The sequence below is a fragment of the Marmota flaviventris genome, chromosome 15 (assembly GCF_047511675.1).
Source record: "Marmota flaviventris isolate mMarFla1 chromosome 15, mMarFla1.hap1, whole genome shotgun sequence".
Lineage (NCBI taxonomy): Eukaryota > Metazoa > Chordata > Mammalia > Rodentia > Sciuridae > Marmota > Marmota flaviventris.
Window position 1 is genome coordinate 47,914,608 of NC_092512.1, and position 23,911 is coordinate 47,938,518.

The window sequence follows — 23,911 nt, forward strand, 5'->3', positions numbered from 1 at the left end:
TCTACTGACCAAGCCTAAGCATAGTAGGCATATTCATAGCTGAGTTATAGTCAAAGTAATTTGAAAGAGAGGAAACTCTCACTCCCTAACTTAACTGCCCATCAAAAGTTCCCCTTATGACATGATATAAGAAAGAAACTTCCTATTAAATTAAGCCACTGAGATTTAGAATATTTCTAGTTATTCTAACAGTATTTCTTCAACATCCCATTCTGTTCTTCTCACAGATCAGAGAACATAATAAGCTCTTAATAAAATGTTTATTGATTAATTACATTTATAGGTTGACCCTGAGGCAACATACATATTTTTTTTATTTTAAATTAAGCAAGCCATAAAAGTTTAATCTTTTTCACTGCTTAAGGATTGTTTCCTTCTCGATTTTTAATGAATATTGCAACATCTACATATTTATTTGATAAAATGAAAAGAAACATGTCATTCTTTTATGACAGGTGCACTTTGACACAAATCAGGCTGAGTACATATACATACATAGCTCCATAATGGTTCTCATATTTTCCCTATGAGTTGAAGAAAAATACGTTGGGTTGGATTGTTACAGAACATTTAACATTACGCCTTCAACCTAAATGCATTTAATCGGCAGTCTTTCCAAATAGTAACACTACAAAGTATCACTCTGCCCAGTGTTCTCTATACTTATTTTAATTTCTTTGGAAATGTGTTTGGTTATGAACTCATAATTGTAGTTATGTATAAAATTAATATAATTATACATAAAACAGAGAACCAGGTGAGAATAAATATTGAAAATCTGTTCCTTTGAAAGAACACTTGCTAAAACAGGAAGAGATGGCTGCTTCCTCAAATGCACAAACACCAATGGGAGAACACAAAGATTGCAAAGGATTAGGGAAAGTCAGGCATGGTAGTATACACCCGTAATCCCAGAGATTCAGGAGGCTGAGGCAGGAGAATCACAAGTTCAAGGCTAGACTCAGAAACTTAGGGAACCTAAGCAACTTAGCAAAGACCTTGTTTCAAAATAAAAGACAAAAAGATCTGGGGATGAAGTTCAGTGGTAAAGTGCCCCTGGGTTAAAAGCCTAGTATCAAAAGAAAAACAAAAACCTGAAAAAGGATCAAGGAAATATGACACAACCAAAATAAACTAATAAAGCTTCACTTCTTCATCCCAAAGAAGAAAAGGTCTATCTAATCAGAGGACCAAAACAAAAAAGAATGACAAAGTCCTATGCATATTGTAAACATTGAGGATGTGACTCTATGTAGAGCACTGAGTGGCATGTTTAAAGCCCATGATTCAATCCCTAGCACTGCCAAGAAGAGAAAAAAAATGACATGAAAAGCCATCAAGAGAACCAATATTTTCATAATAGGATTTTGAGGAGAAGAAGAGGAGAAAGAAAAAGGACCAAAAAAAAACATACTTAAAGAAATATTGACAGAAAATTTTCCAAGTCCAGGGAAAGATGTGAATATCCAGGCACAAAAAACTTAAGAGAACTCCAATCAATAATCAAGAGTCATCATAATCAAACTATCAAAAATCAATGACAAAGAAAGAACTTTGAAAGAAGAAAGATATAAGAAACATATCACATAAAGAGAGTTCCATAATCTGTCAGTGAATTTCTAAGCAGAAACCCTAAAAAACAGAAGAGAGTAAGATAATATAGGTGAAAGAAAGAAATTCAGCCAATCAGGAATACCTGGAAAAGCTGTCCTTCAGAAATGAGGGAAAAGAAAAAGAAACTTTTCCAGACAAACTAAAGCTAAGGTAATTCATCACCAATAACCCTATTGTACTGGCATTGCTAAAGGGATGATTTTTAAGCTGAAAGGAAAGACAACTAATTAATAACATAAAACATTTGGAAGTACAAAACAATAAAATAAATAATGCACAGTCAAATTCAGAATATTTTAGTAAAGACAATATGTAAATTAAAGACAATATGTAAATTAATTCTATCTTTATTGTGAAGGTTAAAAGGCAAACTGTGAAAAACAACCAAAGCTATATAATAAATTTTTAAAGGACACAAATTACAAAAAGATGCAAATTTTTACATCCAAATCATAAAATGTGAGGGAGTAAAAACATTGAGTTTAAATGTGTGATTAAAGTTAAGTTTTGTTATCTTGAAAAAGCTTGCTAGAAGTATAAGATGTTTTATGTGAGCCTCATAGTAACCACAAAACTAAAATCTGTATTTCTTGCACAAAACTTACAAAAGAAAGGATTCAAAGCATACCACCACTTCAGAAAACCACAAAGGAAAGCAGAAAGAGAGGAAAAAAGAAACAAGATAAATAACCAGAAAACAAATTACAAAATTTCAATAAGAAATCCTAACTTATCAATAATTACCTGGAAAAAAATGTATTAAATTCCCCAACCAAAAAGCATACAGTGGTTGAATGAATAAAAACAAAAACAAGACCCAACCATAGCATGCTCATAAGAAACTCATTTTTCTAATAAGGATACACAAACTGAAAGTGAAAAGATGGAAAAAGATATTTCATGCAAATGGATATGTTATAAAGAGTAGGAATATATATGTTTATACCAGACAAAATATGTTACATCTACAACTGTAAAAATCCAAAAAGGTCATTGTAGAACAAAAAAAGGGATCAATCCGTAAAGCAATTATTAAATGATTTGAAGGGATAGATTTCAACATAATTAATAATAGGAGGATTAAGAACCCTACTTTCAACAATGGACAAAATTTAATAAGTAAATATTGAATAGTTTACACCTAACATAAAAAGCACATGGGTAAGGTTCCTACTGAATTTTTCATTTCAATGGACCAAACATACATACATAGAACATTCCACCCAAAAGCAACTGAATACACATTCTTTTCTCAAGTACATATAAAAAATTCTTCAGATCATATTTTAAACCACAAAACAAATTCTAATTTAAGAGCACTGAAATAACATTTAGTATCTTTTCTGATCACAATGGCATGAGATAGAAGAAATCTTTGGAAATTCCCAATATGTGGATAACAAACAACATGCTCTTGAAAGACCCATGAGTCAAAGAAGAATTCAAAAGACAAATCAAAAACTAACCTGAGACAAATGAAAATATAAATACAATATATCAATCTTATTGCATGTAGCAAATGTACATCTAAGAGGTAAGTTTATAGTAATAAATAACCTATATCAGAAAAAGATCTCAAATAATCTGACATTATATCTCAAGGAACTAGACAAGTAAAACTCAGGCCAAAATTAGTAAATGACTTCATAAGTGAATGCTTCTGAACATGTAAAACAATAATGCCAGTCATTCTCAAACTCTTCCAAAAAGTTGAAATAAAGAAAATACTTTTGAACTTGTTTTATAAGGCCAACATATTTTGATACAAGCTCAAAGAAAGATACTATAAAGCAAAGAAAATTGCAGGCCAACTAACAAGCCAAATTCAAAAACTGGAGATGAGGTGATATTTATCACTGGGACGCAAGGATGGCTCAACAGGCAAATCAAACAATGTGTTACACTACATTAACATAATGAATTATAAAGAGTATGACTATCTTAATAGATGCACACAAAGCATTTCACACAAATTAACATCCTTTCATGAAAATAACTTTCAATAGATTAGGTATAGAAAGAATGTGCCTCAAGACTACAACTAATATCATCACTCATCAGTGAAAAGTTGAGAGCCTTTCCTCTAAGTTCAGGAACAAAACAAGGATGCCCATGCTCACTACTTATTTTCAGCAAATACTAAAAGATCTATCCAGAGACGTTAGGCAAAAGAAAGAAATAAAATGCAACCAAATAGGAAACCAAGAGTTCTGTCTCTGTTTGCAAATGACATGATCTTATATATTGAAAATATTAAACACCAAAAAATTGTCAGGATTGATAAATTACTTCAGTAAATTGTTAGGATTGATAAATTACTTCAGTAAAGTTACTGGGTATAAAAAATCAATGTAAAACAATAAGTAGAATTATGTACACTATATGGTTTAGATATTAGGTGCCTCCCCCTCCAGAAGTTCATGTGTTAGACAATGTAAGAAAGTTTGGGAATGAAATGATTGGGATATGAGAGTCTTAACTTAATCAGTGCATTAATCTAGTTGAATGGATTAACTAATCATAGGCAGGTACAGTGTGGCTAGAAGAGATAAGTCATTGGGAACATTCCTTTGGGGCATATATTTTGTCCCTAGTGAGTGAAGTAGTTTCTCTCTGCTTCCTAGTTCTATGTCATGAGCTGCTATATTCAGGCTCACTCTCCCACCATGATGTTCTCGGGCCAAGAAAAATGGAATGAAACCTCAGAAACCATGAGCTCCAAAATAAACTTTTCCTCCTGTAATTGTTCTTGTTAGGTCTTATGTTCACTGCAGAAAAAAAAAATAGTAGATAAAAATATACACTTAAAATAACTATCGAAACAGAAATCAAGAAAATAATCCCATTTACAATTAACAACAAAAAATAATACATATAAATTGCACCAAGATTTGAAAGATCTGTATACTGAGACTATGAAATATTGATAAGTTCCAAACAAACAAATGGAATGATTTTACACTTTCATGAGAAAATATTGTTAAAATGTCCATACTATTCAAAATGATCTACAGATTCAATGCAATCCCTGTCAAAATACACAGAAATATTTTAAAATCCTAAAATTTGTACACAACCACAAAAGATTCTAAATAAACAAAGCAGTCTTTAGCAAAAGACAAAGCTGGAGGCATCATACACAGATTTCAAAATATAATTCTATTATGATTAAAAACACACTGATAGAAAAACAAAGATGTGAACCAATGGAACAGAAAGAACAGAAATAAAACTCTCACATTTGCAATCAATTGATTTTCAACAAAAATTCTGGGTTCACACAGTGGGCAAAGGACAGTCTGTTCAATAGCTGATGTTGGGAAAATTGAATATCCAACTGTAGAAGAATTAAATTGGATCCTTATCTCACTATATGCAAAATTCAATCCAAAACATATTCAATTCTTAAACACATAAGACTTGAAATATAATATAAAGTTACTAGGAGAAAAGATGGGGGGAAAGATTCATGACATGTGTCTGGGCATTAATTTTTAATGGAAACATGGGCAAAAATGTAACAATAAACAAATGAAATGCATCAAACTATAAAGCTTCTATATAATCAAGGGAACAATAAACAGTGAAGAACAACCTACAACAATGGAAGAAAATATTTGAAAACCATACATCTGATAAGGAGTTAATATTCAAATATAGAAAGAAAACAGCTCAATAGCAATAAAACAAATAATCTCATTATAAAATGAAAAGATATTTCTCAAAATAAAACAAAATGAAAGGTCTATGGGCCCATAAAAATTGCTCGATATTTCAAATTAATAGGGAAAGTCAGATTAAAGCCACAACAAGAGATTACCATACACCAGTTAGAATGGCTATCACTATCAAAAGACAAAAGATAATAAATGTTGGTGAAAATGTGGAGAAAAGGGAAGTTTTATACATTGTTGGTGGTAATGCAAATCAGTAAAGCCACTTTGGAAAACAGTATGGAGTTTCCTCAAAAACTAAAGAAAGAATTACCATATGACTCAGGAATCCCATTTCTCTATATCTACCCAGAGGAACTGAAATCTATTCATCTAAGATGTATCTGCATTCTCATATTCATTGGAGCATTATTCACAATAATGCTCAATATATAATTGATAATGAATAAATTACAAACACACACAGAAACACACACACACACACAATGAAATTCCATTCAGCCTTAAAAAGAATGAAATTCTATTATTTGCAATGAAGTGGATAAAGGAAGGGAAATTATGCTAAATAAATAAATAAATAAACCAGGCAAGAAAGTAAAACAAAACAACAACAACAAAAATCAACACATGATCACATTCACATGTACAATCAAAAAAATTCTAAGTCTTACAGATAGAGAGTAGAATGATGCTCACTCACTAGCAGTTAAGGGTGAGTTCAGGAGAGAAAAAGACTGAGGAGATATTAAGTTTCAGTTAGACAAGGGGAAGAATTGTTGAGAACTATTGCACAGCAGGATAACTTTAGTTAATAATAAGAGAATAAATTTCAAAAGTCTCACCACAAAAAAAACTAAGTCAGTTTATGGATAATTCGATTAGCCTGATTAAATCATTCTACATTGTTCAGGTTGAGCATCTGTTATCTGAAATGTTTAAAACCAGAAATGCTTTAGCTTTCAGATTTTTTTTCAGATATTGGAATATTTGGAAATATTTTGGGAATGGTACCCAAGTTTGAACACAAAATTTACTTATATCTCACATACACTTCATATGCATAGCCTGAATTTTCCACTTGTTGTGTCCTGTTGGCATTCAAAAAGCTTCAGATTTTGGAGCATTTTCAGATTTTTTATTTCTGTATAAGAAATGCTCAACCTGTATACATACTTCAAAATATCAAATTTACTACATAATGTTTATGGTTTTTCAATTTAAAATATTTTAAATAATGAGCTTTTAGATAACATTAAAAATATCACACTATAAATCTTATCCTAACATATTTATAATCAATACAGATTGAAAACCTGTGAATAATTTTACAGTCAGCAAGAGGATATTTATTTCTACTGACCACCAAAATGAAATTCAATTCAAAACATTGAACTCTGTGCTAAATGTCAAGAGATTGGAAGAAATAAGACATATAAAACCTCTTGCCATTATGGAGCTTAGAGTGAACTTGGGATAAAATGTCTTGCATCGAAGAATTTAGAAATCCAATATGATATCATCCTTCCTTCTATTTTTTTATTTTACCACTGATTAAAAAAAAGTTCCATGAAAATATCCAAATCTATTACCTTTTATTCTGATAATAGAAACTTTAAAAAAATATCAAAACCAATGCCTCTTATGAGTTTTTTGTATAAAAAAAAATTCAAATCTTGAAACATTTAAGTGAAATCAGCCTTCCTATTTTTACAATAGGGGAAACATATTTCATTGGTCATTTTGAATACATAATACATGAAGAAATAATATGAAGGAATACCTTTTTTTCTTAAACTTCTCTGAAATCTGTTAAAATCACTTGATAACTTTATAATTCTGAAGGGCTTAAAATAACTTATATGAGTGTATTTCTGCTAAATTGCCTAAAGAGGTCTTAAGGGGGAGAAAGGATGCAAATTGCCAAGCCTTCATTAATGTGTTATATTTTCTCATTCTAAATACATGTTCTTTTTCATATCTAATTTTGTGTTTGTGTCTTTATATTCTTTTTCTGAAATAACTGCATAAAACCCATATATAGATACTCTAAAGCATGTGCTTTCAGGCTCTAGGCATCTGAGTACCTCAAAAGGTCACATCCTAGAAATTCATGGAGATTTAAATCTGAAAGAGAATGCACTATTAAACGTGCAACTTAACTAACAGAGGCAGTCAGGCAGGACAAGCAGACTGAGCCGACTACGTGATTATCTGATGAGAGAACTCTGCCTGGGAGGGATTTTCCAACCCAGAAAAAAAGACTGATACAATGTGTTTTGAATGGATATTTTGGCAGGTCCAGATCTAGATGCTACCATCTTTCTTATTATGATCCCCCTGAAGGAAAAAAAGAATCCAGAAACATGTTGAAAAATGAAATGTGTCTGGGACAGAGAGCAAAAGGAAAAAGAGACATTCATTCAAGAACTTTTAACTAGTTTCTTCTGCCTTAAAGGACGGACTAGCATATAAAATAGGTTAAAATTTGGATGAGCTTTTGTAAATAACAATAATTAAAATCATATATCTAGAACCCTATGTTTCAATTAGTGTTTACCTACATTAACTCATTTAATAGTCCTGTAAATCTTTTGAAATGAATCTTTTTTTTTTTTTTCCTCCAAATTTCAACAAATGAGAAAACTGAAGCAAAGGGAAATGAACTAACCAGTTCACACAGCAAGTGAGTGGCTGGGCCAGGGTTCTCACCAAGTTCCTGACTCTGGATTGCATGTACCTACTTTTTCACCCTGTGCTGAAAGATACCGGGAATGAGGAGAGAGCAATGTACAGGAAACAAACAAAAGCCATCACTTCGGGTAGCAATCCAGGTAATAGCAAAGAACAATGGCCATCTTTCCTTTCTCTGAATAAAGAATTAATTGGAAGAGAGATGAAAATATAAAAATAATTTGAAGTGGCTAAGGGGGTGTGGCTTAGAGATTTTTAAAATAGAGAAAAACTAGAACCCAAGGCCTTTCATCAATAGTCCCATAAAGATGAGGCAAGATCCTTCTCCCCAGAGAAGGTAGGTGGGGAGAGGGCTGACAGAGAGAGACAGAAGAAAACAAAACCAGTTTTATAATTTCCAAAGTCCAATTAGGGGAAGGAGTTGGCACAAAATAGTCTTTTTTAAATTATTTCTTCAAGTATTGCACATCTTAGGAATTCTGAGCCTCAAACTGTGATATTTCCTCATCCTCTGGCTCCTGTATATTTCAGCTAGACATCCCTTTACACTGCTCAGGTACTTATTTCACTCAATATTTGTGTTTTCAACCATTTAAGGCTTTTTTTTTCCTTATGACTGCTTTTTAAGTACTAAAAAGGGCCCAGCTAGGGATGAGTTATGCTGGCTTCACACTAAATTGTTTCCTTAAAATATGATATATATATTCTGGCCCTTCAATCTAGAGAAACAACCTCCAGGTTTTCAAATGTTTTTATCTGTGTGGTAAATCAGGTACCTGTGAGAGTCAGCAATGCTTTATTACTATACTTTATCCATAAAACAAGCATATTTGTATTCATTTCAACGACAGAAAAAGAAATGCAAGAATAACTTACTGGCCATATTTTCCTCTAATGCGGCATAATACATCCAACTGACCATAATTAATGTTCTTAGGCATTTTTAAGCCTGCAAAAAAAACCCAATTAAAAATGTGAGTAATTTTCTATAATCTTATTAACCAAGTGTGTAAATAGAGTTTAATTGCAAACATTCATCGTAATAAAAAATTCAATGACTATGGCAGTGAAGTATTAACAGTCTTTGTTTGATACACAAACAGAACTGAATAGGATGGTTAAAGTGAGGATAGAATTTAATCTTTTTATTGATGGCAAATCTGGTCTGGCAATTTTTAATTCGAGTAAATGATAAGTTTTATGTGTCATATAATGTCATTCCTCTAAAAGTAAGCCTTCCAGAAATTCTTTCCAATACCTTTAATATGAACTGGTTCCAGACATGAACCACACATGAACTCTTCCAGTCATGACAATTCAGAGTTTTCTTGATATTTTATATTTCTGAACTTCTTTTATCAATATAGGCCTAGTCAATTCTATTCAGGCCTCCCTCTTTGACTGGCCCTCTTCAGAGCACCATCCTGTCTCTGAAAGCAGTTTAAAATTCCTTCTGAAATTCAAATAGAAGCAAATCACAAATGACTCCCTAAGAAAAATAGTAATCATAGCCAAGAAGCAATTTGTGATTCTTTTTCAGGGACAGAATGAGCTGACATCCTCCAAATGAAATGGAAAGGGAGAGAGTGTTAAGTGTAGTAAGCATCTTTACAATGGTGGACACTCATGTCCTAGGTCCTCTGGTTACTCCATAAGAATGAGAGCAGTTAGAAACATTGTTAAACAGAAAGCAGTAATAAATGCTAGATTTTGCATGGTATTCCTTCCCTTAGTGGAAAGTTATTGATAAAATCACTGGCTTAATGCATTCCTAAAAGTTTTTAAAAGGTATTCAGTGACCTTATTCTAATTATGAGGAATTGGAACTTGACATATACAAGTTGACCCATTTCAATGTCAGTTTCCTGAAAAATGAAATTATACTTAAGCCCTTTGTGACCTAAAAAATAGTCAGCAATAACATATACTGCTCACTAAATATGAAAATGAAATAAGATAAATTTAAGCAGGAAATTTCTTGCTATTCACATATATCATAACTTTTAATACCCTTGAAAATACTAATTATACAATTTAGGTGTTTTCCTACTGCACATTACTCAGTTAAATTTGAAAAAAACAAAAAAATTACCTAATTGTTTTTTAGCATCATATGGAATCATTTATTTTAAATGAGTCAATTTGTACCTTATAGAAAAAATATTTTAACATATATAATATTTTATATCAGAAATATTACTAAAACATTAATGTTAGTAGACTTTTAAGAATATAAACTAGGAAGACATTTGTGTAAAGTATTTAATTACTCCATTTTCCTGGTGTAGTTCAAGAATAGGGTCAGTAATCGCTCCAGTAAGTGATGTGGATGAGAGATGAAACTGGTGCCACAGAAATTTGTGGAAAAAAGTCAAGATTTGAGAAATTCTAACCACAAAAAGGGGGCTTTAAAAAAACAAATATCTCCCAGGTGCAGTGGTACACACCTGTAATCCCAGTGTCTCAGGAGGCTGAGGTAGGAAGACTGTGAGTTCAAAGCCAGCCTCAGCAACTTAGCAAGGCCCTAGCAACTCAGTGAGATCCTGTATCTAATAAAGTATAAAAAATGGTGAGGTTTGTGGTTAAGTGCCCCTGGATTCAATCCCTAGTAATTTTTAAAAAAAGAAGAAAAATAAAACACAAAACAACAAAAACAAATATTCGTCATTCTTCAGTTGAAGCAGCTTACAAAAAAATGAGAATCATAAAAAAAAAGATTCTAAGAATTGCTAGGAAAGAATATATAAATTAAATACCACTTTGCTTTTTATTTTCTATTTATTTGCTTTTTGTTTGCATGAGAAAAACGACAGTTATCAAAGCCAAATCTCCATGACAGAGTTAGAATAGCCTAGTAAACTCAAAAACAGCGTGGGCTATATATGGCATTCAAGGCCCAGTAGAACATTTTAAGTCATCAAAAAGTTTCTTCTCTAATTCATCAAAAAATGTCTGATTCTCAGTCCTGAGAGGTATTTGTCAGAGGGGTCTTTATATGAAGAGTGTCAACAACCCAATGGACAGTGTCTTTGAAAGCAGATTCATTGAAAAGAAAAAAGCCAAAAGGTTTCAACAAGAAATGGTAACTGTGTAAAGACCAGAGCTGAGCTTTTCCAGGGATCCAATGTAATACAGGGATAAAGTTTAAAGAATTTCAAAGAGTACAAAGTTTACATTTGTTTTACTGTCTTACTTTCCCCTCATGAATATGCCTTAACCCAGCTTTTGACAGAAGCAGAGAGGGCTTAACCCTAGAACAGAGTTTAAATCAAGGATTTTGTCCAGAGTTAAGTGTGAAAGAGGATTAGAAGCTGACATGAAAGGGTGGTTACAAATTAATCCTACACTAGAAATCAATTGTGTAATTAAAGAGCCAGTTATCTTTATTGATATAAGGCCCACTGCACATTATCAAAACAGAAAAACAAAATTCCAATGTGTTATCTGAGTGGTACATAGATGATCTTTTGTTTACAATTGGTAATGCTTGTTCAGAGTAAATTTATTTTCATTTTGAGTAGTATGATAAATTGCATAAGCTTGTCATGGGAGTTATAAAATTTTTGTTTAAAATGCTTTTATGATGATAACTAAAGTCAGCAAAATTGTATAAAAAAATTCTGTTAATAAGTATATTTTAACTGTTCTTGTAACAAAACAAGAGTAACTATGTGAGTGATAGCTGTTGACCTATCTTACTAGGCTAGCTATTTTTCTTTCTATATATCACATAACATCATTGTAAGTCTCAAACATACACAGTGAATTTCACATTGAAAAATTTTTTTGTAAATAAAAATTATTCTGAAAAAATTCTATGCTGAGTAAAATAAAATATTTAATCCAGTGGCTTCAGGAGGGGAGATCTAGATCAGCAGTAAAGCATGCAAGAGACTCTAGATTCCATCCCCAGCACCAAAAAATATAATAAAATATTAGCCTAAACCAGGATGTATAACAGTGCTGTGCTGAATTATATTGGAACCTAAGAGAAAAGTAAAAAGAGTGATTTCCATCACCCTAGTTCTTGTCCTTAGGCTCCTTCTGTTTCTGCCTGCAACCTGTAGATGGTAGGGGTCAGCCTGCTTCTGGAAAATTGTGTCCCACTGAGTTCTGGCTTTCCAGAGCTGTGGGGTTACTTGAAAAAGATGCTGATCTGAATGGTAGTGTGTTTACCTAGCAGGTGTGAGGCCCTGGATTTGATCTCCAGCAATGCAAAAAATAATAATAATAATTAATTAATTAAACAGAAGACACTGACCTGACTGGATAGGCATTCTGACTTTGGCTGAGTGCCTTCTTCAATGTGGGTCCCATGTTTCCTGTTTGTGAATGTCTAGGACCACAGATTTCATCTCTATTTAGAACATCTCAGACCCAACTTCTCCATCAGCCTCCAAAGTCACACCACACCATTTGGAATATGATTGTTTTCAATTTAGCATCCAGCTGTAATTTCTCTTATGCCATCCTGTGATCAATGGAACACGCAGGTATACAAGAAACCTGAGAGCTACTGATGGACAGAAGCTCTATCATTCAAATTGTCATACCTGTCCAAATGTGTTTAGCATATTATGGTGCTTACTTCATGATATATTTTGGGGGGCTGACGGTGAAGCTCAGTAGTAGAGCATGTGCTTAGTACAACACACACACACACATTTTTTTTTTCCTGGCACTGGGGATTGAACTCAGGGGCAATTTACCACTGATCTACATCACCATCCCTTTATATTTTTATTTTTAAGGCTGGGTTTTGCTAAATTGCTGAGGCTGGCCTGGAATTGAGATCCTCTTGCCTCAGCCTCCTAAGTCACTGGAATTATAGGTGTGCCCACCATGTCCAGGAAAAAAAAAAAAAAAAAAAAAAAATATATATATATATATATATATATACACACACACACACGTATACACATACATATTATATATACACATATTTATATATATATATATATATATATATATATATATATATATATATATATATAAATATGTATGTATTCCGGTTAAAAATTTATTCAGGGGTTGGGGTTGTGACTCAGTGGTAGAGTATTTGCCTAGAATGTGTGAGGTACTAGGTTTGATTCTCAGTATCCCATAAAAAAATAATTAATTAAAGTTATAAAAAAATGTTTAAAAATATTTGTGTTAACTATAACTGTGTTTCCCAACAAGTTTTCCTTCAAGAGAAAGAGAAATATCTCCTATGAAAAGCAAAGAAAAAGCCATCAAATAAGTAAAACCTTTGAAATATTGCACATGTACAACCATTTTATTAGGAGAGCATGCTTATTTAATGGCTAAAAGGCAAGGTGAGCGACAGGAACAGCATAGCCATCAAAATGTCACAATGACCCCCTAGAAATGTCAGAGTACAGTGAGCTGGAGAACAAAGAGCTGTAACCTCTTCAAAGTAGTTCCAGTGTATATTGTGATAATTACTCCAATGATAAACAAAGCCCTGGTTAACATAATATCAGAGCACAAGTAAGTAGTTTAGCAGCAATAGCAAGAGAGGTATTAGAAACAAACGTTTTTGTAGTAAGAACAGCAGACCTTATACTATGATAAGTGGAAGGCAAATTCTAGCACCAGACTGAAATACTAAGAAGCTGGACAGGAGAAAACAGACTATAATCACAACTGACTCCTCCTATGTGCTTGTATTAGTGATCCAATTCTACCAGAGGAAACGGGTTTGCAAGTCTATCTAAACTTGTATAATAAGAGATCATCATTAAAAAAAAAGAGAGAGAGATCATTAATCATACCTTTGTTAATGGTCAGTAGTGTTTATTATTTTCTCTTCAGCTAATTTTGTTGTTTTCTAAAATCCCAAATTTAATTCTACTTCAAGTGATACTGAATACATTTAAGACATGTGAATACACATAAGCAATCTGTTGATGGTTTATTTAGGCCACTAAATAAACCATCAAGCCTAAAGTAATAGTGCCTGAAGGAGGTCTTCCATAGACAAAATTTGGTGCACTGACAAGAACAGTTGCCCAAGTGGACCTGAATTGTCCTTTTTCCTTGTCAGGGTGAGTTAAAATGTCAAAGCAGAACTGAATTAGCTGAGAATAGAAAAGGGTAATGTTTTAACAATTATCAAAATAACATCCTTTTATATTTAACATTTTTACTCAATTCAAATTCACTTCTCCACCCACTATAATTTATCTTCTGCCTTTTTACTGAAATTTGTTTCACTAAGATCATCAAAGATCTTGTATTCTCCATTCCAGTGATCTCTTTTCACACTTACTGTGACACTTGACTCTTGTGAAGTTTCTTCCTGCTGGGCTTCCGGGACACCATCATCTTTTTTCTTGCTTCCTGCTTATGATCTGCTGGACTTTCTCCAATCTTCTTCACCCAAGTCTTAATGCTGCCCAAGAATCTATTCTTAGTATCTCTATTTTTATCTTCCCAGTTTATATCCTTTTGTTCATGCACCCATATTTTCAAATACCACAAACACACTCAAGATTCTCAAATCAAACTCTCTAGCCCAGATTTCTAATCATTACTCCACTAATGCACGTGTAAATATCACCTAGAAAAATCAAATTCAAGATAACAAAAACTCCACCTAAAATTCTTCCCCCACTTCACAAAGAAGAAAGAAATGTGATCCTGTCCTGCAATCCCTATCTGGAATAAGAAAATCCCTATCATTTATAACTCTACCACCTATCTCAGTATCTTAGACTACTCTTTCTTCTTCAGGAACAATGAGTTATGAAGAAATTAGATTCTGCCCTTCTGAGATATATCCTGAATATCTCCTAAAGGTGTCCTCTCCAATTGGGGCCTTTGCCATGAAGGAGTACACAGATGGATATCAGGATCTTGTTTAACATCCTCCTAGAGTATTTGGTACAATTGTAATAACATCTGAACTAGCCTCCCAAACTCTAGCTTCATTTCTAAAATCCCAATGTGGTTGCATAACTTTTTTGTTCAAAATACTTTTAATCCTCTATTAACCTATAGGTTAAAGTATAAATACCTTGTATGGAATACTCTGCCTTTTATAATTACACCCAAATTAACTTCTATGGCCTCATTGAATACCACCATCTCTGCTGCTACCCTTTTCTCCCCATATTTATTTTTTTTAATTATTTGTGCATAATAGTGAGTCACACTATGATATACTTGCTCATAATATAATTTAATCAGGTTCATTCACCAGTACCTCCCTTTGTCCTCCTCTCCTTCCCCTTGGTCTTTCCTCTGTTCTACTGGTTTCCCTTCCATTTTTGTGAGGTTCTTTCCTTTCCCTTTTTCTCCCTATCCTCTACATATGAGACAAAACATATGACCCTTAACTTTCTGAGTCTGACTTATTTCACTTAACATGATCTACTCCAGTTCCATCCATCCATTTTCCTGCAAATGAAATAATTTCATTCTTCTTCATACATGAATAAAACTCCATTGTATAGATCTGTCATATTTTATCTATTCCACAGTTGATAGACACTTGGGCTGGTTCCATAATTTGGCTATTATGAATTATGCCAGGATAAACATGGGTACACATGAATCATTATAGTATACTGATTTTTATTCTTTTTGGATTAATATCTAAGAGTGGTATAATTGAATCATACAGTGGTTCCATTTCTAGTCTTTTGAGAAACCTCCATGCTAATTTCCACAGTGCTGTACTAATTTACATTCACATCAACAGTGTATAAGAATTTCTTTTCCCACCACATCCTCATCACCATTTTGTTAATTGTGTTCTTGATGATGAGTGTCAGTCTAACATGAGTGAATAGAAATCTCAGTGTAGTTTTGACATACACATATACATATATGTGTATGTATGTTCAATATGTATATATGTATATGTTCAATAAGTCCATGTTCGATATATACATGTATATGTTCAATATATATATATGCATATGTATATGTTTTATTTCTTTAGCCATCATGGAAATGCAAATCAAAATTACACTGAGATTTATTTTATTTTTGGTTCTTTATATACTCTGGATATTAATTCCTTCAGAAGAGCAGCTAGCAAAGACTTTTTTCCCATTCTGTAGGTCTCTCTCTCTTTTTTTTTAAAGATAGAATTTTTTAATATTTATTTTTCAGTTTTCAGTGGACACAACATCTTTATTTTATTTTTATGTGGTGCTGAGGATCGAACCCAGCGCCCTGCACATGCCAGGCAAGCATGCTACTGCTTGAGCCACATCCCCAGCCCCTGAAGATCTCTCTTAATGGTACTGTTCCCTTTGCTGTGCAGAAGCTTTTTAGCTGATGCCATCCCATTTATTAATTCTTTGTATTATTTCCTGGGATTTAAAAGTACTGTTGAGAAAGTCATTGCCTGGGCCTATATGTTAGAGTGTTTACCCCCCTATGTTTTCTTCCAGCAGCTGAAAAGTTTATGGACTATTTCTAGATATTTGATCAATTTTGAGTTGATTTTTTGTGACAAGTAAGAGAGGGATCTAGTTTCATACAGATATCCAGCTTTCCTAGCACCATTTGTCAAAAAAAGGCTGTCTTTTCTCCAATGTATGTTTTTGGCTCTTTCATCAAGGCTCAGATGACTGTTTCTGTGTGGGTTTTTCTCTGTGTCTTCTATTTCACTGACCTACATGCCAGTTTTTATGTCAGTACAATGTTGTTTGGGTAGCTCTGTAATATAATTTGAAATCGTATTGTGATGCCTCCAGCATTGCTCTTTTTGCACAGAATTGCTTTGCTTTTCTGGGTCTTTGGTTCTTTCATATGAATTTTAGGACTGTTTGGTTTTTGTTCTTTTTGTTTGTTTGTTTGTTTTGGTTTTTCTTCCTACTTCTGTGAAGAATGCCTTTGGTATTTTGGTGGGGATTGCCTTGAATCTGTAGATCACTGTATGTAATATGGACATTTTAATATTAATTCTGCCTACACATGAACCATGGTAGGTCTTTCCATGTGCCTTCTTCTATTTCTTTTTCTTTTTTCAGTATTCTGTATTTTTCACTGTGGATGTCTATCACAGACTCTTTGGTTAGATTTATTCCTAGGTATTATCTTGTGGACTATTGTGAACAGAATTATTTTCCTGACTTCTATTGTCAGCAAATGCATTATTGGCATATAGAAGCATTTTCAATTTTCATTTGTAGGTTTTGTATCCTGATATTTTGCTGAATTTATATGTCAGCTCTAAAAGTCTTCTGGCAGAGCTTTGAAGGATCTTCTAAGTATATGATCATATTACCATCAATCAGTGATAATTTAACATTTTTTTTTCTTTTCAAATTGTATCATTTTTATTTCGTTATCTTGCTAATTGCACTGGTTAAAATGTCAAGTTCTATATTGAATAATATGGTGACAGTGAACATCCTGGTCTTGTTTCTGATTTTAGAGGGAAAGATTTAACTTTTAGTTCTTAGAACATTGACAGAACAAGGGTCAACCTTGAGTTGATGACATACCTGGATTGCACGCCCAATCAAGGATCCCACTTATAGCCGGGCTTTTCTAGAATCAAGTTGTTGTGATAAGATAGAGGACAATATTAACAATCAATCAATACAGAAGCAACTGATCTCAGTTATTGAAAAGAAACAAATAGATTCCAAATAACTGCCCCCAAACCTTTGAAATGGGCATGATGAGAGCACTAATTAGAAGCTTATTGTTTAGAGATGAGTACAGAACAGGGTTGATGAGAGAGTGTTAAAAGTTAGCATACAAAAAAATTCAGTCAATTTTCAGTACCACCATACTGCCCACTGCTATTTTTTCCAAACAAAATTATCTTCAAAAACTAATCATCATTCAATAATCCTTGCACCCATGTGTAACATACTCTGAAGGAAAATATGAATATGATGAACTTATCAAATAATGTGCATCAGAACAATTATGGAGGAAAGGTAAAAATCCTATGCTGCTCCCCTTCCCCCCACACAAGACACATTATAGCCTTGATTACACTAAAACAAAATTACAAGGCATTAAGTATGATTAGGACAACAGAAAAAAAAATTACAAATTAAAAGACTATATTCAATAAAGAATAGAAAGATAAAATTAAGACAAATAAAATCCACTTTAGAAACAATACACACAGCAAAGATGTAAGAAAATATAATCACTGACACAGGGTTACATACCTGAATAAATAGGAAAAAAAGATGAATGAATGTGATAAATGAAGATAGGAGATGTTATCTATGAAAATTAATCCGGAGCACTCACTTTGGCAGCACATACACTAAAATTGGAACAATATAAGATTAGCATGGCCCCTGCAAATTCAAGAAGTGTTTCATATTTTTTTAGACAAAATCTAGATAGAGCAAAGGTGTGAGAGGACAAGGGAAAGGCATGGGGATAAAAAAATTGGTGGAATGAGATGGACATCATTAAGTACATGTATGAAGACACAAATGGTATGAATATACTATGTATACAACTAGAGATATAAAAAGATGTGCTCTATATGTGTAATATGAGTTGTACTGTATTCTGTGGTCATATGTAACAAAGTAGAATAAAAAATAAACAAATACATGAAAATATTTAAAACATCACGAAAGATCTAGGCTTTGGAATCTATTTTTTGCTTTTAAATCTAAAGTGGTGCTACATGGAACAAGTTACTAAATTTGTGTAAGTCTCAATATTCTTTTCTTTTAAAATAAAGTGATTTATTATTTTTAAAAAAAAGAAAGAAAGAAAATTAATCCAGAATAAGCAAACAGAAATAATGGCAATGGGGAAAAAAAAACACTTACAATACAAGAACACTTTTCTCATGTAAAGATTTGCTTATGAGTAATTAAATATGATTTCATGACCAGGAAAGGGGAAGATGAATCATGATACAGAATTTACAAAGAGACTAGATGTTCTAGATGCTATTAGATTAGTAACTACTACGTATGTTACTATACTTCAAAGATAATTATTTTGCATTTAGCAAAAAGAGAAAGCATCCTACTCTTGTCAAAGTTCTGGCAAATAGTAAAGTAAGGGAGGAAAAAGATGACTCATAAATTTTATTTTCCAATATACATAAAGTTAAGAGGTAGATATAAGAACTCAGAGAACATATGGGACCATGAGCCTTCTTTGACTAACTCTATTTGAATATCAGATTTGCTTAGATCACTGAATGAAGAAATCATATAAGCATGTAACCTAACCAACACTAAATAGTATGGAAATTATATTAATAAACTATACTAATAAATTCTGTACACCCAAATATAAATAGTAAATTATTCATAGATTATAGTGGAAATAATAAATAAATACTTAAAAGTTTCAGCAAAGATAAGAAAGTACAAACCTCACATACTAGATAACCAATCGTTACTTTTTAAAAATTTTTAAATAATGGAAACTTAATGAGAACATTTCAAGAATAAATGTAATTAGTCCAAGGATTAAACATTAATATGATTAATAGTCAAGATGTAAAGAGGGTCAGTTTTTTTCATTTCATACTAGGTTATAAGGATGCATTTTCTAAGTTAATGAATCAAGCAATAGAGGTTTATATTTTGTATTCTAAATTCTATACCATTATAATTCACAAAGGAAAAAAATGCAAGTACAAATGGAAACAGAATAAACTCAACAATAACTTCCCTTCCTTATCACCCAAAAGTGAAGTAGAAAATGAATCACTAAGGATGTAGAAACTTAAAATAATTAATGAGGAATTTATTAGCCATGTATCATATTTTATTCTTAAAAAAATTATCTGATTCCAAGGATAAGACAAAGTACAAAATAAGCCTGGAAAATCTTATTTTGCCAAACAAGGAAAAGCTCAAACTGACTTGAAGAGTCTCCCTGTGGCCAAAGTGTGAACAATGAACACCAACACATGTGGTGATGGCAGTCAATTAAAACTTTAATAAAATAAGAAACCCTGTGCTTATTTTTTAATATGCTTGATAAATGTGATATTATATGCTTACGAAACACATATTAACTGCAAACATTTATAGCAAAGAAATTCTCCATATATCACCTTAATCAATTCATTAAAGTAAATATCAACAATAGTGGAACAGGATGAAATCATGTGCCCCATGAAAAGATGGAAGGAGAAAAACACAGGATCACTCCTGGGATACTGCTGCCAAAGATGTCTACCTGAAATCTAATCATGAGGAAACGTCAGACAAACCAACTTGCCAGATATTCTGCAAAACAACTTTTTTTAATCTCCCAGTATCAGGGTCATGAACGTCAAGGAAAACTGAGGAACCATTTCAGACTGAAGGAGACCCAAGAGAAAAGACAGAGAAGTGAAACATGAGATTTTAATTGGATTCTTTTACTGGAAAGAACATTATCAGAACAATTAGCCAAATTTGAATGTGTCTAAAGATTAGATTACAGTTCTGTGTCAGTGTTACAGTTATCCATCAGCTTGGTGGATGCTTCTTTTTATGTAATAGAATATCTTTCAGAAATTCAAAAAAAAATATTGGGGATGATGGAATGTCAAATGAATCAAGAAAAATAAGTTTATACTGAACTTCCAAAACTTTCAAGATTCTGATGGTCTTAAAATTTAAAAATTCAGTATCTTTCACATGTACTACTTTTATGGTTCAAAAAAGAAGAAATATAATAGAAAAGGAAAAGGATAAAATACCTCTGGATAAATTTTATTTAGGATATAAAGAAAGTTGCATAAATTGAAAGTAAAAAGATTAATATTGTAAAGATACCAATTTTTGAATAGGAAGATTCAAAATAATAAAGCTGTTAATTTTCCATGTATTAATTATTAAATTTAACACATTTCCAAGTACAATATCAGGATGTTTATTTTAAGAAAAAAATATCCCTAAAGAAAAATAAACATGAGAAAGTGGCACACAAAATCTCTTTAAAAGGAGTAATCAATTGAGGTTAATCTTACTAGATATTGCAATATAATGCCTCAATAATGATAACAATTCAACATTTATACATAAATAGATGGTAAATGGAAAAAGTAAATAATAGATTTCAAAAATAGACGCAAAAAGGCGTACATTCAACATGTAATAAAAAGTGGCATTTCAAATTAGCAGAAAATATAGGTTGCCTACAAAGGGTGTTAGAATAGTTGGTTGGTCAGTTGAAAAAATATTAAATTGTATTTTACGGTCTACACCTTTGGTGTTCTACAACAATCTAGATGCATCTAATATTTAATGAGTATAATATTTTTAAAAAACTATATAAATATTAATCATGAGGAAGTTATTTTTAAACCTTGGCATGAAGAATGACTAAATAAAGACTTAAAAACTACAAGTTCTAAAATATTTGTATGATGTAAAAATCATAATGACAATAGAAGAATACAAACAGAATGGGAGAAAATATTTACCATTTGCACATCAGAAAGAGCATTAATCTCCAGAATGTATAAAGAACTAAAAAAACTTAACTCCAAAAAATCAAATAACCCAGTCAATAAATGGGCTAAGGAACTGAACAGACACTTCTCAAAAGAAGATATACAATCAATCAACAAATATATAAAAAAATTAACATCTCTAGCAATTAGAGAAATGCAAATCAAAACTAAGATTTCATCTCACTCTAGTCAGAATGGCAATTGTTAAGAATACAAGCAACAATAAGTATTGGCAAGGTTTGGGGCAAACGTACACTCACACATGCTGGTAGGACTGAAAATTGTGAAACTCTGGAAAGCAGTATGAAGATTCCTTAGAAAACTTGGAATAGAACCACCATTTGACCCACCTATCCCATTCCTTGGTTTATATCCAAAGGACTTAAAATCAGCATACTACAGTGATGCAGCCAGATGAATGTTTATAGCAGCTCAATTCACAATATCTAAACTATGGAACCAACCTAGATGCCCATCAACAGATGAATGGATAAGGAAAATGTGTTATATATACACAATGGAATATTATTCAGCCTTAGAGAAGAATGAAATATGGCATTGCAAGTAATAATATCATAATTTTGGGGGTTGGCTTATTTCACTTAGGAGAATATCATCCTAAGTGAAATAAGCCAACCCAAAAAAATCCAAAGGCCAAATATTTTCTCTGATATGCGGATGCTGATCCATCATTTGGGGTGGGTCTAGGGAAGAATGGAGGAACTCTCGATTGGGCAGAGGGAAGGGAAGGGAAGGGAGAGGACGGGAGGGGAGAAAGTGTGGGGGTAGGAAAGATGGTGGAATGAAACAGACATGTATGATTGCATGAATGGTGTGACTCGGCATCCTGTACAGCCAGAGAAATGAGAAGTTGTGCTTCATTTCTGTACAATGAATTGAAATGCACTCTGCTGTCATGTATAACTAATAAGAAAAAAAATTAAAAATTTTAAAAATACATGGGAAAAGGCTTATTTCTTTTGTACATAAAGAGTTCTTTTAAATAAAGAGGAAAGTAAATTCTAATAAATGGGTAAGGGATGTAAACAGTTCACATAAATATAGATGATCACCAATATGTGAAAAAAAAAACTCTAAATAACAGTCATAAAGAAATGCAAATTAAGGCTGGGCTTGTGGCTCAGTGGTAGAGTGCTCATCTAGCATAGGCGAGGTCCTGGATTTGATCTTCAACACCACAGTAAAAAAAAAAAACCTAATTAAATAAACTAATTAAAGATATCGTGTCCAACTACAACTAAAAAATAAATATTAAAAAAAAGAAATGCAAATTGAAATATCAATAAAACTATTTTAAGCTGATTGGAAAAAAATTTATACAACATGAGTGAAAATATTGTGAAATAGATACTTAAATATACCGTTGATGATACTAGAAATTAATATAACCCTTGTGGAAGAAAATTTGTCAATATTTATTAAAATTTAAAATGTACACATACTTTGGCTTTGTGGTTCTCCTATGATACTTGCTTACCAATGCAAAACAGTTATGCATAGGATACTTGATTGACTTTAATAGAAATAAATTCCCATTGTAGAAGCCAGAATCAAGTAGACAAGAGACAAACCACAAGAGTTGTTTTAATGGAGAAAACTGATACAACACTCTGTTAAACAGATAGTCAAGGACTGAAGAGACACAAAGGGAAGACCAAGTATCACCCAGGAAGGAACTACTAACACGATTTTCTTGGATGACCCAGAGGGAAGAGATTGACTAAAACTTCATACATTTGGAACAATGAAGATCCCTGAAGCTGGGATCCAACCTGCATGCAGGGCCTCCGCAGCTAGCGCTGGCTGTTGAAGTAAATACATACAATGAGACTATTTCCTGGAAGAGTGAAAAAACTGCAAAGGGATTCAATTGCTGTTGCTGCTTCTGGAGCAAACTCCACTTCTTGGATGAACAACTGAGAAGACAGTGGCCAGAGAAGACACTTGCCATGCATAGTCACATGTGTCTATACGTACACATGTGTATAATTTTATTTTTGTATATCTTTATGATTTTAAAAATAATTTGTTGTTTTTATTCTTACTTGAAAAATATTAATTGTATGTATTTGGTGGTACATTGTAGCATTTTTGATATATTGGAAAACTTAACTCAAGCTAATTAACATATCTCCTACTTCACCCTACCTATCATTTCTCGTAAGAATATTTAAAATCTGTTAACAATTTTTACATATGCAATACATTATTACCAACTGTGGTCAACCATGCTGTGTAACCGATCTCAAAACCTTATTCCTCCTGCTTAAATGGAGTCTAACAAGACTCCTTTGATCGGCACCTCCCCTCTCTTCATCCCCTATCCCTTGCCTAGCCTCTGCTTTATGAATCTGATATTTTTAGACCCTACATGTAAGTGAATTATACAGTATTTTGTTCTCCTGCACCCAGCTTATTTCACTTAGCACAAACATCCTCCAGGTTTATCCCTGTTACGGAAAAATGATAAAACATCCTTCCTTTCTCAGGGGTGAGAAGA

The 23,911-nt window shown here is 32.5% G+C and overlaps 1 protein-coding gene and 1 pseudogene across 1 annotated transcript in view; one reads left to right on the forward strand and one right to left on the reverse strand.

The window, feature by feature from the left end:
• Cnbd1 (cyclic nucleotide binding domain containing 1) overlaps window positions 1–23,911 on the reverse strand; it is a 429,741-nt gene that overhangs the window by 400,027 nt on the left and 5,803 nt on the right. The window contains exon 2 of the mRNA XM_027946778.3: window positions 8,856–8,928. Coding sequence (XP_027802579.3) covers window positions 8,856–8,928 — 73 coding nt within the window. The remainder of the gene's footprint in view (window positions 1–8,855; window positions 8,929–23,911) is intronic.
• Window positions 18,208–18,295, forward strand: LOC114106560 (U6 spliceosomal RNA; annotated as a pseudogene).